Genomic DNA, 17,011 nt, shown 5'->3' on the forward strand with positions numbered 1-17,011 from the left:
GGTTAAACGCGCTTCAAAATTAATTCTCCATTCACTGCACACTACCACATTAGTTTACTGTATAATAAGCTATCGATATTACACTTTAAACAATATTAATGAACAAAAAACAAAGTAACTAATCACGATGCTAACTATCAAGATGGCGCTCGAACCGGAAGTCCAAACTATCTCTATAGGGAGCGTGCATAAACTGTAGGGGGCAGCACAGGAGACGTCAGATTTTTGGCGCGAGGCGTAAATGTGTAGTTTATGCTTCCAAAGTAGCCCACAAGATGGCAGCACTTGCTTTGGCGTGAAGTGTCAATGTACATGTGATGTACCATAAACATTTATGGTTCCGATTCCGGCCACAAGATGGTAGACCCTCCAACGCGCACGGTTCCTATACCAAATTTCATCCTAAGTCGGTTCAGCGGTTAAAGCGTGAAGTGGTAACAGGCTGACTATGCGAAAGGCCTAATCCTAATCGAAAATTCAGACTCAAATTCAGATGGTCCCAGGTTCGAATCTCGGTAAGAGCATTGTGTGTTTATCCCAAATATTTATGCTTCTGTCAGTATGTCCCTGACTTAGAATTTGTATGAATACTTTAATTTTTTTCTTTCACGATGTGATCGATTATAATATGTTTTTTCTTATAATAAAATGTACATTATAAGATCGTAACTGTGGTTTGAAAATGTGATTATAAATACACTTTTCGTCGGGTAGTCACACAAATCTCTGTTTTGACATTTTGCTGGGACGTCAGTTAGCCGCGACGCCCGCGACCACGACCAGTGAAACCTGTGTCGAAACGTCGGTAAATAAAGGTAACAAAATAAATTCGCGATAGACCCGATGTGTCGTAACTGTGTGTTAGTGCATACGATAAAGTGTTCACTGTGTTCGTCAATTTATCTACCACAATACATTTACACATTTATTGGCAATTATATTTACTGAACGACGTCAGCATGATCTTAATTGTATTTAGCAACAGTTTTTCCACCTTGAATGAAAACTCGACCTTATCGGAACAACGGGATCGCATGCGTAGCCTTGCGCGCGCATCGCAATGCAAACAGACGAACACGTGGTTTAGACCATCAAGGTGGTGGTTACAATACCTAGTCTTCTTTAAAAAAATCGGCCAAGAGCATGTCGTGTCGGGTGTGCTCTGTGTAGGGTTCCGTAGTTACCATTCTGTCAGAATACTCAGAATAGGCTGAACGGGGTCTATTAGTAGGTATCATAAAACTAAAAATCATTTTGGCGTCTCAGTTCTCTCATTAAGAGCGATAGAGAGGCAGGCGAAATTTCAAATTTCGATGTTCGCAGCCCAGGAGCTGCGCAGGCGCTCAGGCGCGATGTTGCGCTGTGCGTTGGCCTTGCGGGCGCATGCATTGGGATGTCGGGCACGTGGCGTGTCGCCATGAGATTTAGAGCACCAAGGTGCAGGCAAGGAGATGTTTGACTCATATCGGAACAACAGGTTTAAAATAATATAATGACAAATGGCATTTTTGAGTGAGAGTTCAGATTTGGTCGAGTTGGTGAGGACTCTAAGGGCCATCCCACACTAGCGTCTGTGCTATGGAAAATGGCGGCGCTGCGCAGTTGCGCCAACGTTGCGTCGAGCAGCAGCCATAGAGTTTAGACGCCGACGCCGACGCTGGAGTGGCCCTAAAACGTCATGTGAAATGACGAGTCTTTAGTAATACCAAAGAGGATATTATAAGATAGAGCGGTACTGTGATAGTAAATTTTGTAACCACTTTAAATTCACTGCCATCTATCGACATACTTTAAAACTAAAAATGAAGATTTATAAAAATACGTTAAAATGTATTTAAATATGGATAAATGTTTTTTTTTTATTTGCATTAATTATTTTTATGATCTTGACCCATGTTCTTTAACGGATATGCGTTAAAATTATAAATAACAAACGAAACCGTCAACGCCCTCTATACGAGAGTAGGCCAAAACTAGTGGTGATATCTGATTGAGAATCAAAATTTCGTGATTTTCGAGGCACGTTTTTTTCTTAGACTGTATCCTGCCTGCCTGTATTGTGTGTATTACGGAGTTATATCTGTGGTTTTTACCCTAATACCAATAATGCGATCGTTTTACTCACCCCCACCATGTACTTCGCACGGTGCCATTTGCATCTCCAATGTCTTTTCTCTTTCACTCTTATAAATTTCGGTATTTCGCCATAGCCTCCTTGCTATGATGCCCCCACGATGCCATAACCCGACGGTCGGTGATAAAGACAAAGCATGGCACTACTTTCTCTTTCCTCTTATAGGAATCGCAATAAGACTATCTTTCTCTGTCAGAGTCCCTTGCATTGCATGTATAACTAGTACCGCCATCTAGTTATATAATTACGCGTTAAATTAGTTCTGCTACTCGCCGCTAGGTGTCGCTTTAAAGTAGGTTTACACGTCTATCGACACACGATTAGAACTGGAACTAAACATTAAAATGTACCAAAATATCAAAAAATGTATACAAGGTGTCCTTAGCCACTGGACAAAGCCGAAATGTACATATGCATTAGGGTATTTAGAACCAGTATACAAAGTATAACAACCGGTGTAGCGGTTACGAAGAAATTAACAATTTACGATTTTTTTACTTTGGAGCAGCCTGTATGTGTTACTAGCTTCTGAGGTAATAAATTGTATGAAACATTCTTCGACCTCTGCTGCTAGGCAGAGTAATGGCAGATGAACCAAAATGTTTACGGAATGGTGGCCGCTTTCGGTTGAAAGCGCCTGGCGTCCATTACTTCCATTAGCTCGTTGGGTGGACGACATTCGGAAGATTGTGGGTCACTTCTGGATGAAATTAGCTCAGGACAAGTGGAGTACTAGTAGAGAGGCTTATGCTCAGCAGCGGGCGATAAAGGATTGATAACTATATTATGATTATAAGAGCGTTTTCACATTGTTCGTTCCGAAATCGGATGTCGGAAAGAAGTAAAATGTAAGATATATGCGTTTCTCTGTATTTATTTATGCATTTAATAAATCATTATTACTAAAAAACGATGAATAACGCAAAGGGCGGACTTAATGCCACTGACACTCTCCTGCAGCTGTTTTTGTCATAGGCGCCTTCCGACATCCGATATCGGAAAGGCGTTTCCTAAATTTAGCTATGTCGGAGCCTCCCGTCAGCTGTCGGACCGATAATATTTGTTTGTGTGCGTATGTGTAGGCATATTGCTTGTTGTAATGTGTGTGACCGCTAAAGACGGCGCCCGGGCGCGCCCCCGCGGCCTGACTACGTGGATGTCGGATCCTACATCCGATATCGGATCTGACAATGAGAAAACGCTCTAAGTGAGTCATTTGAGGATTAAAATGAACAGATAGTATAATGAGTTGATAACATCGTAAACAAATGTTGTTTATCGTTATCTATCATTAATCTATGTCGGTAAATAATAAGTAAGTACATGTGAAAGTAAATATGTGGTGTTAATGTAATTGCACAATGATTATTTTTTTATCAAAACACTTGCTCAAAAGGAAGTAAGTACTTAATTGCTGATGGTTCCATGGGATAATTGGATTGTTCAAAATTCTCCCATTATGTCGTCCAATGCCTCATATTGTAACTTATATTTTGGAATAAAAAGAAACCTCTGTTTATAGTACATATCATACTAGTTACTTATTTTTATCATATTAGTGAAGACTAACCTTTACCTTTTCCGTTAAACCACCAAACTGTAGGTAGTCCCAAACATACCTATAGATATGTTAAGTCCCAAATCTCCCAAATATGAAATTTTTGAATGATTCACGACTAGTTTCCCTAGACTTATTTTGACCGGGATATTGGTAAAACCAAAGATAGATATAACTCCGTAATAGATGGATACAGTCTAAGGAAAAAACGTGCCTCGAAAATCAAGAAAATTTGATTCTCGTTCAGAGGGCGCTACTAGTTTTGGCCTACAGTCGTATAGATGGCGTTGACGGTTTCGTTTGTTATTTAACAATTTTAACGCATATCAGTGAAAGAACATGGGTCAAAATCATAAAAATAATTAATGCAAATAAAAAAAACATTTATCTATATTTAAATACATTCTATCGTATTTTTATAAATCTTCATTTTTAGTTTTAAAGTGTGTCGACAGATGGCAGTGAATTTACTGGGGTTACAAAATTTACTATGACAGTACCGCTCTAGTATAAGTTACTCTATGGTAAAACCTATCGCGTCTGGTATCATATGAAAGGGACTTTTGAGGCGATTCTTGAATCTTGTACATATTTCTACTCGCTCTGATTTCCTTGTGTTATAATTTCTAGCAACGAAAACTAGTACCAGACATAGATATATTTTATTTTAATGTTCATGTTATTTAAGAATGTCTTTTTTAAATGAGAACGTAGCATGACTCTTATGTCTTTGAGATAATGTGGTATACATGTATGCATATGATATAGTTATAGCGAGTAAATAAATTACATGTTAGTCCTGATTCGAGCATAGTTCGGAGCAGTCGTGTCATTTTTGTTATTTTAACATTATCAGACGTGCATGTAAGTTGTTTTAAAAATATAACCCCTAAGTAGATACAGGCAGCATCTAATTGATAGTGACGGCCAAAGTGGCCATATTCGGCCGTCAGTATTCCGAAACACATCCTTATTTCTATGGTGACAAAGACGTTTTACGATTGGGACGCTTTAGGCCCTCAGCACATGGCGTCGTAACGTAAGAGAAGCGTAAGCGTAAGTGTAAGGCCTGAGTGGACGCTCAAAGCGGAGCGTTCGGCGGGGCGTGCAGAGTGGCGTCGGGCTCACAAGTGATTTGAGCAGCGTGCACTAAGACCGCTCCTATGCGTTTGCATTTGTTTAACATGCACGCCGCTCGTTCCGCCCCGCTGCATGCTCAACTCGAGCGTCCACTCAGGCCTTACACTAAGCGTAGAGTTATGCGCGCGTAAGCGTAGCGCTGCGTCTTACGTAGGCGAACACTCGCTCGCGGCGGGCCCAAGGCGTTCGCGTGTGCAACGAGATCGCCCACGTAGGACACTTCTATACGTATAAAAGGATTGATTCACGCCGCTCCGCGACGCGCCGCGCGGCGCCGCTTAGCGTTCACGTGTTGTTGGGGGACTGAAGTATATAGGTAAACAATCGTATGTCAACAACTTTATCCATTCAATGATACCGGACCCGGGTATGTCCTTAAACTGCGTCCGGACCCGGATATGTCCTTAAACTACGTCCAAAAGAGAGGTATGGGCACTGTAAATGACATCTCGCTTTGTGTGGTAGGGAACAGGACAGCGGATGTCATTCCAGATCTAAAGCAGAGCCCAACTGGGGAAGTACCTCCACCTTACAGAAAACCGCAGCTAAATAACACTAGACCCTACTCATAGTGTTGTGTTCCTGCCGGTAAGTAAGGTTGCCAGAGCTCAACGAGGGAGAGGAGTGCTAGGGTCGGCAACGCGCGTGTAATATCTCCGGTGTTGCAGGCGTCCATAGGCTACGGTAACTGCTTACCATCAGGCGGGCCGTATGCTTGATTGCCACCGACGTGGTATAAAAAAAATGTTTATATTATAATAATTCGATTAGTTGAAGATGGATTTTTATTCAAATATTATGGTCACAGATTTATATAGTAATTTGAATATACTTTTTTATTTTATAGAAACCCACCATAAAAAGTTATAATTCTTATGACGACCGTAAAATTATGGCATTTTGTGAAATCATTTTTCGTTTTTGTTACGCTGCGTCTTACGTAAGCGAACAACTCGCGAACGCGAAGCGAAGCGGCGCGGCGGGCCCAGGCGTTCGCGTTCGCAACGAGATCGCCAGGACACTTCTATGGGTATCAAAGGATTGATTCACCCCGCGCCTCATCGCTTCGCTTCGCGTTCGCGTGTTGTTCGCCTACTTAGTACGCTGCGTTACCGTTTATCTTCGGTATGTTCCATTAGTTTTACGCTGGAGCTCAATTCAGATTTAACAATTTGTTACGGTGTTGATCTCCTTGAAGATCACGGGGGGGCGTCGAGGTAGAATGTTCGCGATCCCAGGACGCCCCCCAAACGGCATATTGAGGGAAACGCCGGTGTGGGTTTAGTGGATAGGCTCTTCCCCCTCTTTTCTCAATGGAAAGAGCAGGGAGGTGATAGTCCCCATAATAGGCCCACCTCAGGTCAGGGGGACGATGCGTAACAGCATTCCCACACCGAGAAAAAAAAAGGACCTTGAAGATCGTTCACGCTGATTGGTGCGTGCGAAACGAAGTGAAAGTCGTGCGCGATTCAAGGTCAAGGTCGTAGCAAAACCAGTTGAAATCATGATAAATTGTTAAACCTAATCGACCTGCGGTGGCAGCATGGTTTCATTTTTATCGCCTGTCACTATGCCTGTCACCATCGCACTTACATACTTGTTTGTCAGCCATATTCGGGCGCACGAACACCGTGCTAACTGTAACAGTTAGCTCCTAGTTACTAGGAGTCGAAGTGGTCGCCATGGTTGAAATCGGCCGGAAGGATGATCATACACTTGTTTGAGCATGACAGGCATGGTGACAGGTGATAAAAATGCGACCGTGCTGCGGCCCCTGGAGACGAAACATGAATTACACACAAGTGATCAATTGACCTTTGACCGTCCTCGTTATTTTTGTGTAGTTCTTATAATACCTCGTTTTTGTTTTAGGAAAAGGGACAACAATGATTTCAAAAGTAAAGATAGGAATTTATAGTTAAAAAAATTTTGTATGAATACAGGTTGTTTTTTAATACCCTGCAATCTTTTACGATGTTAATTAAATAGGTCATACTAAGTAACTTTCGTCATCACAAAAAAAATTTGCCTGTTTCATACATTTTGGCTGCTGGTCTGATGTTGATATTATTTTCTATGAGTCATTTTTTTTATTTCAGGGTTGGTTCCATAGTAAAAGTTGAGTATGAATTATACATTTACATCGTAAATATTGCAGGTTATTATAAAAAACATTATATAATTCATAATTCAACATAATGTATTCAAACCGTATTATTAAGAAGACATCGCGTACCTTCGGCTGCATAGTGCCTCTTAGATGACTCAGAAATTGCAGAATAAATAGACATCCACATCATAAAGAAAAACACGGCACCTAACTCTAATTTGCATAGTTGTATGCGAATTATTAAAGACAAGTTCATAATATATAGGTAGTAATAATATAAAAAACCGGCCAAGTGCGAGTAGGACTCGCGCACCGAGGGTTCCGTACTTTTGAGTATTTGTTGTTATAGCAGCAACAGAAATACATCATCTGTGAAAATTTCAACTGTCTGGCTATCACGGGTCATGAGAATTATTAATACTTACTGATTTGAATTGAAGTGTTACATTTGATTACTTTAGAATTTCATCATCATAAATTGACAACCTTCTTCGAAATGTTGAGGTCAACTAAAAATACAAGAGATCATAGAATAAAAAAGTTTTCTTACATAACCTAGGGTTCCGTAGGTAACTAAGGACCCTCATAGTTTCGCCATGTCCGTCCGTCTGTCCATACGAGGATTTGCTGTGATCTTTAGTGCTAGAAAACTGCAATTTGGCATACATGTATAAATCAATCATGCCGAAAAAGTGGTAAAATAAGAACTTTTTTTTTACAGATAATGTTATTCTACCTATGGATAGCAGCCGTGATAGCGGCGATATACTTATACTGCCGACAAGTCTACTCAAGGTTCAGCAAATATGGAGTCAAAAATCCGAAACCTTTGCCTCTTCTGGGGAACATGAGTTCAATCTTGCTCAGAACTGTAAACTTCATTGATGTGGTTAATGACCTGTATAACAAATTCCCTGAAGAAAGGTCGGTATCAACTACTCAGTCAGTGGTTATTATTTTACTACATTTTTATTTATTTATTTGGCTAACAAAACAAGATACAGTCAGTTGCAAGAATGACAGTGTTAGCTTACAGTTCAGGAGGGCTATGATGATGACGATTATCTGATTCGATTGCTATGATTTAATTCACGCCGGCTCTAAATCTACACCTTTGCCCCGAGAAGATTAAAATCCCCCCTCTATTGGAGGAGGGTATCCCAATATGGGTGGGTATCCAAATTGTAGATTAACATAAAACAACATAATTGGAAATAATTGGAGAGCGAAATTTTGCGAAAAATATTTGGCCCAGCAGCCGATGTATACATAGAAAAAAGTATAGTTTCTGATAACAAACTGTAGAAATAAGTATTTTTCTCAACGCTGCAGCGTTCGATTAAGCTTATCGTGGCCTAAAGAGGACTACGATAAAATAATCAAACTCTAGCCGTCAAAAGTCGACTTTATGTCTAATTATCCAACAAACGTCGCAATTTACCGTCTATCGCTGTCAAAGTAGACAAAACGGTATGAATGCTATAAAGTGGTATAAATCTAGACAAGTGTCATTTATATCATTTAACATCCATTTATTAATTACGTTTAAGTTAGAAATGTAGACAAATGACATATTATCCAACGACCATGTTATGCAGTAAATCGTTTAACGACTATCGCTGTCAAAAGTGGAAAAGACGTCAAATCAATAATAACTGGATAAAATGTTAGTTTTATTATCATTTATACAACCATATCATTTGTAAAGTCTACCATCATAGCCCTACAGATCTAGACTATAACTCTAAACATCTGTGCACAGAAGTATAAACACATTAGAATAGAATAGACTAAAACTACATTAAACTAAACATTTTTAGGCCTAAGTTAGGTAGTTCCTAAATACGATTGTAAGGTAAATACATTATGAAACCTAGGACATGACTGACGTTATAATATTATGTTATCTATTGCTACATTGATGCGTAGAAAATATGTATACTACTACCCAAGAATTAGAGTATAAGTAAGTAAGATATTTTGGATCTTTTAAATGTAAAGAAACAAAAGAAATGTAACTAGAAGTTAAAAAAATTCAATTAGTAGTTACTATGAGTAGAACCAAGGGCCCTTGAAGGATAGATAAAAGTTTTACTTTCAAATAATCATAATTTATTTCCAGGTTTGTGGGCAACTTTCAGTTCATGAAGCCCGTGTTATTTATTAGAGATATCGAACTTATCAAGAAGGTTACTGTTAAAGACTTCGAGTACTTCCTTGATCATAGCTCAATCGTCAGCGAAGACGTCGATCCTTTCTTTGGAAGGAACTTGTTCTCTCTAAAAGGTATTTAAAATATCTTATCGACGTCTAGTTATTTACTTATCAAAGACTCGTTTAAAACAACAATCTATAGGCACTTGTACTGGAGTATGTCTAAGCTAACTTTGCATTGACTTGGCAGTGATAAATCAAATCAAAACAAAATATTGTCAGGCAACACAAGCCCATAATCTTAAAAATTGAAAATAATTGTGATGACACGATAGTTTTTGCTGCGTCACCTGTTCTGGTGTAGGATTCGGCAGATTCCCTCGGAACCGCGGAATTACCACACCCTTCCACTAAAAGCAATAGTCCGCGCTTCGGATAGTGACCTAATTAGTAGGTACATGAAGTGTTAAAATAATAGGATAAAAGAAAGTAGATTCGAGTCAAGAAACTACCAATTTAAACTACCAATGTAAACTTTACTAATGTATGTTTATAAATAAAAAATCTGAATCTGAATCTGAATGAATGTTTTCAGGTCAAGAATGGAAGGATATGCGTTCGACATTAAGCCCAGCATTCACGAGCTCGAAGATGAAGCACATGCTCCCATTCATAGTCGAGGTGGGCAACCAGATGGTCATCTCGCTGGAGCAGCAGTTGAAGGAATCGAAAAGTTAGTATTGGATTAAGATAAAAAAAAAACCGGCCAAGTGCTAGTCGGACTCGCGCACCGAGGGTTCCGTACTTTTTAGTATTTGTTGTTATAGCGGCAACATAAATACATCATCTGTGTTGATTTCAACTGTCTAGCTATCACGGTTCATGAGATACAGCCTGGTGACAGACGGACAGATGGACAGCGGAGTCTTAGTAATAGGGTCCCGTTTTTACCCTTTGGGTACGGAACCCAAAAAATTAAGAGTTGTCGATTTAGAAACGAAAATTATTAATTAAACCAACGTGCACAGTTTGAAAACTTTAAGGTATTGGTGCCTTAAATTACTTTCGATAGATATTTTTAAGTGTCAAAATCACCAAATAAAATTAGTTTACAATAAAATACACAAACACAAGTAAAATACAGCAGTTAAGTAGAAAAAAAAATTTAAAAGTATATATTTACCGATTCCTTAAGCGACTCATATTTTTCATACTACTACTACGATGATGATGATGATTTAGATATTACTACGATGTTAAAAAAATACCATTATTTCTGTATATTTTACGTTTTTCAACATTTTTCTATACTTACTTCTGCTACTTGGCTTGTGTTTTTTTTTACTTTATTCATCATCATATATTTAAGAGTAGAGCTCTTGTCGGTGGAGCAATTTCCTTGTTGTTGGCGGTCCTCTCTCGCGGGCTTTTCTTTGACAGCCTGACACGATGGTAAGGTTTACCTTTATTTGATGCATGTACGCTCTCCTTGGTCTTCCCTTCTTCCTCTTTGCTTCAACATTCCCTTCTATGATGTTTTTGACAAATTCGTCGTGTAGTATCAGGTGCCCAATTTAAGCATCTTTCTTCTTCTATTATCTATGGTTCTTAACAAACTCCTCTTCTCTCGTACTATACGTAAAACATCTTCGTTGGTTTTCTCTTCAGTCCAACTGATCTTTGCCATTCGATGCCAGCACCAACTTTTACTTTTTTTTTATACCACGTCGGTGGCAATCAAGCATACGGCCCGCCTGATGGTAAGCTGTTACCGTAGCCTATGGACGCCTGCAACACCGGAGATATTACACACGCGTTGCCGACCGTAACACTCCTCTCCCTCGTTGAGCTCTGGCAACCTTACTTACCGGCAGGAACACAACACTATGAGTAGGGTCTAGTGTTATTTGGCTGCGGTTTTCTGTAAGGTTGAGGTACTTCCCCAGTTGGGATCTGCTCTAGATCTGGAATGACATCCGCTGTCCTGTGCCCTACCACACAAAGCGAGATGTCATTCACAGTGCCCATACCTCTCTTTTGGACGTAGTTTAAGGACATATCCGGGTCCGGACGCAGTTTAAGGACATACCCGAGTCCATAATACTTTATTACTATATTACACATTTTATTACACACAGTACAATATTAATAATAAGATTCTTAAATGTATTTTTTGCAGAGGGCTTCATAGACATCGAAACTAAGGACGTGGCAACCTATTATGCAAATGACGTCATAGCGTCCTGTGCCTTCGGCCTGAAAGTAGACTCTCACCTTGAGCCCGACAACCGGTTCTACAAAATGGGACATAAGGCTTCTAACTTTGACTTTGTGGCGATTCTAAAGGTCTTTGGATATTCATCCTTTCCTTGGCTTATGAAGGTGATTTAGATTTATTTATTTATTGTTAAGCTATGTCAATATTATGATCGTCAAAAAGAAACCAATAATAAAATTCAAATAGAACAATTAAAAGTTGAATTAATACATTGTGAATATTATGTGAGTAGAAAGAATAGAAGAAAATGTCAAAAATGGTATAAAAGAAAAATCACAGTCATAAATAAAAGTTAGTAAAATAACGTAATGGGAATGAACGTAAGTTTTATCATCTTACATCAAGTTTGTCTTATTTTCGTTGAAGTTTAAATCTTCCATTATATTTTTTCGCTTTTTAAATTATCGAGCAAAATTATTCCAAGCAAATTTACACATGATCTGGATTTAAATTTTACTGACAAATACCAACGTAATCGTGTTTACAAAAAGAACATTCAGATATTTCAAAAATGTCAAGGAATTTAGAAGAAAGAGTTACGTGACAACTAAGGTCTTTATTTTCAGCTAATGAAGACGCATCTCTTCTCAAAAGACGTGACGATCTTCTTCCAACACTTAGTGCTCAGCACGATGAAGAACCGTGAAGTGCACAATATCCTACGACCGGACATGATACATCTGCTTATGGAAGCCAAGAAAGGTAAGACAAGTTCATAACTATGAAAATATATAAAAAAGTATCCGTATTAGAATCTTTATCCATAAACTTGATTTGATTTGCGTGTATTTTGATACGACCACATATTCTAAGGGTAGTTAGTATAGACCTAAATAAATTAACTCTCATATGTTATACATACTTAAAAAATTACGACTTTTATTTTTCCATATAAAATAATTCAGCACGCAATGTTTCATTCATTTGTTTATATTATTATTCAAAACGTTTACGTTTACGCCAAGGAAATGATTTTAAAATAAATTTTTAATTTAGCTTTAACTAATAGTAGTTAAAGCTAAATTAAAAATTTATTTTAAAATCATTTCCTAGCACCGATGAAATAATGAAATATGAATATTACCTAGGTCTCGCTTCAATTTGCGGTTGTATTAAAATACAAGCTGTATAGGTAGTTGTTAATTTCCTAATTGCCATTAACACCAACTTTTCCATTATTCATGTATTTCAAATTAAGTAGGTAGTTAAAAATCAGTCTACGCATTTTGTTTTTCTAATATTATCCTCGCACTGTCCAAGCATTTATAGGTTCAGTTACCTGCAATAATATGTTACTCTTAGAAGGCCGCAATACTATGCTCTTATGGCTCTACAAATAAGATCGTGTCAGATATTTTTGCGGCCTTCGTCGTGTAACATATTATTGCAGGTGACTATGCTTCAAGATTAGGCCCAGTGTTCTCAATTAGGGTTAACTTTGTTCTGATTAGAAATTCCTAGACGGGAATCACATCAAACAACGAAACTTAGGCGACCACAGAAAACTTAGGACAGAACGTAATTAACACGGTAGATTTAACAAAATTACCAAAAATATTCATTTATTCATTAATTTATTCATATAAAACAATTACACAGTTACATATATAGGTACTATAAATGCGCCAAACTGGAGTAACCGTTTGTTGGCGCGCCGCGCTCAACTCTCACTTAAATTAAATGTCATATAATGATAATGATAATTATTAACGGAATTATTCTACGGGGAAATAGTACCGATTTTCCCACCGTCTTTACGCTGCAAAGAAAACTTATAAGAATATTAGTCAATATTAAACAATTAGACAGCTGTAAACCACATTTTATAAAACATAAAATACTCACCTTGCCTTGCTTATATATCTTAGAGATCTGCAAATTTGTCCGCAATCACCCCGAATTTTACACGAGACGTGAAGACCTACCATCAAGATATGAAATGAGACACAAACAGAGACTAATACTCCCAGCCTCTCGCCTAAAACTCTATTCCTCCGGTCCCTTAGTAATGTCCATAAAAATATATAATAACTTGCCGGAAAATTTAAAAAGCGAAACCAAAGAAAGTCATTTTACTAGTAAACTGTAACAAATTTTAATAAATAAAGCCTATTATTCTATATCGGAATACTTAGACGATAAAACACTGACATAAAATAAAACACATATTTTCACTAACACAGAATACACACGCACACACATTAAATGTACCTAACAATATTGGTGTTAGCTATAGCTTTAGTTTTAGTTTTTAAGTTTAGGAAATAAGAATTGTTTGCGATGCCCTCACAGGGTTCATGTTTGAAGCATCTATTGTAAACATTATCATCTGTATAACAACATGAGTGCAATAAATTACTTGATTACTTGATGATGAATGAATGATGATGATGATTTAATTAATATGACATATTATGAGGCGTGGCGATGACCATGTCGTGAAAAGAGTGCTGGCCCTTCAGGAAACCAAAAGAGGACCAGGGCGCCGGCCTGCTACCGGCCGGTGGTCTACCGTGTCAAAGGATTTAGAACGAGCCCAATTAAACTCATAGACAACCCAGGACAGACGATCCTTTCGCATGAGAACGAAGAGAGCCGACCCCAAATAATGGGATAAAGGCAAAGACAAAGAAGAAGAAGAGACCAAAAAATATGTAAATTAATCTTGAAATATTTTATGTTACAGGTCAGCTGGTTCACGAAGAGAATTCTGGTAATGATGCTGGTGCAGGATTTGCCACAGTAGAAGAGTCTAATGTCGGCAAGAAAACTATTAATAGAGGTAAAATACTATTTTAAACACACTTGCTCAAAACGACGTTTTTATTTCACCGATTTTTGGCTCATTTTTTTATTTTATTTATTATATATTATTTATTATATATAAATAACATATAATATAAAAAAATTATCAATATAATATTATATTTCTTTATATATGAAAAGTAAATCAAATAATAATGCTCTGATATCTCTAACCCCGTCCCCCGTCCTTTTTTCAAAATAGTAGCATGCAGTATGGTGGCAGTTTTCATAAGCAAATAACTAAAATGTAAAAATAATACTTAATGTCCTCTAAATACATTGACGATTCTCACAGCATTGTATGTGGGTTGACAGTATACTTTATTTTACTAGCCTCTGGTTCAATATAATAAAATGTTAACTGTCTTTTTTCACTTCCACCAGCTTGGTCAGACATAGACCTAACCGCACAAGCAGTCCTTTTCTTCATCGCCGGTTTCGAAACCGTTTCAACAGCCATGACTTTCCTCCTTTACGAGCTGGCCCTCAATCCTGAGGTCCAGGATAAGTTGGCAGAGGAAGTTCTTGAACATGAGAAGAGAAGTGGCGGCAAGTTTGATTACAACTCCATTCAGAACATGGTTTATATGGATATGGTGGTTTCAGGTAAGAATCTACACAACAGGGACATTTCACGAGAATGTCCCTTACGAAATGCGTTGTATGGCAGCTAATTCAATCAAATCCGTAAAGCTCGAGAATATACTGCCAATTTGTTAGCAAAGTCATGAAATATTACCAGACCCAATATAATTTTCTGTCTTTTCAGTACTATTAGAAGAACGGCGTTTCGTAAGGGACATTCTCGTGGAATGCACCAACAGTCAAAAGGTTTAACAAATATTTTTTGTTGTGTTGTTGTTTAGTTTTTGCGACCTGGTTGGTAACATTTTTTTATTATACTACATTATACACAGATTGACTAAGCCCCACAGTAAGCTCAATAAGGCTTGTGTAGTTGGTACTTCTACAGCGATATATATAACAGAATATATGTATACATACAGATTAATACATAGAGAACACCCAAAACTAAGGAACAAATATTTGTGCTCATAACACAAATAAATGGACCCAGGACCATCGGCTTCATTTCATAGGCAGGGCCACCGGTCGTCAAAATAATTGTATTACTTTTTGTGTTTTCAGAATCCTTGCGATTATGGCCTCCAGCTGTTACGTCAGATCGAATTTGCACGAAGGACTACAATTTGGGCAGACCCAACGACAAAGCTACTCAAGATTTTATTGTAAGCTGTATTGAACTTATTAGTCACTAATTTCTGCCTGCGACTTCGTCTACTGATGATGATTAATAAAATCCTATTGTCCTTCCTGGGCGCGTATAGCCAACGTGCAATTGTTAACGCTCCGCATCGAGCGAAACGCAACTGTCACTATCGCAGTATAGTATGGAAGAGTGATAGAGAGAGATTACGATACGCTACGGAGCGTTAACGATTGGTACGTTGGCTACGCGCCCTGGGGCTCCAAACTATCTCCATACCAAATTTCATATACTTATATCAGTTCAGTGGTTTAAGCGTGAAGAGGTAACAGACAGACAGACAGAGTTACTTTCGCGTTTATGATATATAAAGTAGGGAATAAAGTAGAGATGATATAAATGACATGCAATTCACCCTCCTGCTGCTCTTTTACCTTCTATTTACGAGTACCTACTCGTTACCTACCTATTAGACTACTAACTTGCGTTTGATTTACTCGTTTTTATCAACACAGGAATACAGTTTGGTCTTTTTCAAATTCGGAAGTTGTCATAAAATCATGTTTACAATGCATGTGATCGAAAAGTGCGTTTCCTACGGAGCCATATCATGCGGAAAGTACTACTTTTCCGCACTAGTGCTTTTTATTTTCAATTTTTTAATAATTAAACTTTTTTGCCATTATATGTTTTTTTTTATTTACTCGCACAATGCACAGTAAAACATTGTATGATACACGTGCGTAAAGATGATTTCCGACTCGTATTCCTTTATACACTCGTCAGAAATCATACACTTTACGCACTTGTTGCATAAATAGCTATTCCCATTTTGTTTCACTGCTGTTAAAACTTTTCTAGTAATTTAAAATAATTCTCAAATATTTTCTGTTTGTCAAGAGTTTCATTGACTATCCTTTTTCAATTTTATCGTTCGCAGACGTTTCTGCTTGATATAAAATATTTTTCACATCATCAATTCGAAAAAGGGTTTTTTCTTCCCTGCTAGGAGGGATCAAAGTGGCACTTTTTCTTCCCTGCTATAGGAGGGATCAAAGTAACACTTTTCTGTTCTAGGACACTATTTTTTCAATTTTTATTTTCACATTATTTTTTTAGCTTAAATAAGCTTAAATAGTTTTAAACATGGCGATGTGAAAAGCAATATGTGTCACATGGTAGCAAAATTATTTCCATCTTGGGCGTAACACACTTGAATCCCTCACAACGCTCAGGATTCTACTTTAGAGCCCCTCGCTACTCTCGGGACTTTATTATACAATCCTTCGCTTCGTTTACGATTCAATTGTACACCCTCACCGTAAATATGTCATTATGCTTCCTTGTGACACAATCTACTGTTAGTATGGGATAGCACATCGTAACTGGTGAATTTTAATATGAATTGAAACTCCGGTAGCCGTTTAAGAAGTGTAAGCACTCTTACGATAGATGTCGCTAGCGCCTCCCTTGTGGCTAATATATGGTGGGAATATTCGCTGCATTGGGCAAGGTCTTGGTGGCTCAGATGGTAGAGCACTGTACTAGTGATCCGGTGGTCGTGGGTTCAAGTACCACCAAGGCAGTGAATTTTTCCACTTCTA

At 38.0% G+C, this 17,011-nt stretch overlaps 1 protein-coding gene across 1 annotated transcript in view; it reads left to right on the top strand.

Annotated features, from left to right (window-relative positions):
- Nucleotides 1-4,512: 4,512 nt before the first annotated feature.
- The window catches only part of LOC134744461 (cytochrome P450 9e2-like), a 68,941-nt gene continuing 56,442 nt past the window's right edge, over nt 4,513-17,011 (top strand). The window contains exons 1-9 of the mRNA XM_063678277.1: nt 4,513-4,556; nt 7,664-7,866; nt 9,065-9,228; nt 9,692-9,829; nt 11,276-11,478; nt 11,941-12,076; nt 14,061-14,156; nt 14,564-14,785; nt 15,329-15,429. Coding sequence (XP_063534347.1) covers nt 7,667-7,866; nt 9,065-9,228; nt 9,692-9,829; nt 11,276-11,478; nt 11,941-12,076; nt 14,061-14,156; nt 14,564-14,785; nt 15,329-15,429 — 1,260 coding nt within the window. The 5' untranslated portion in view covers nt 4,513-4,556; nt 7,664-7,666. The remainder of the gene's footprint in view (nt 4,557-7,663; nt 7,867-9,064; nt 9,229-9,691; nt 9,830-11,275; nt 11,479-11,940; nt 12,077-14,060; nt 14,157-14,563; nt 14,786-15,328; nt 15,430-17,011) is intronic.

The sequence above is a fragment of the Cydia strobilella genome, chromosome 9 (assembly GCF_947568885.1).
Source record: "Cydia strobilella chromosome 9, ilCydStro3.1, whole genome shotgun sequence".
NCBI classification, from domain to species: Eukaryota; Metazoa; Arthropoda; class Insecta; order Lepidoptera; family Tortricidae; genus Cydia; species Cydia strobilella.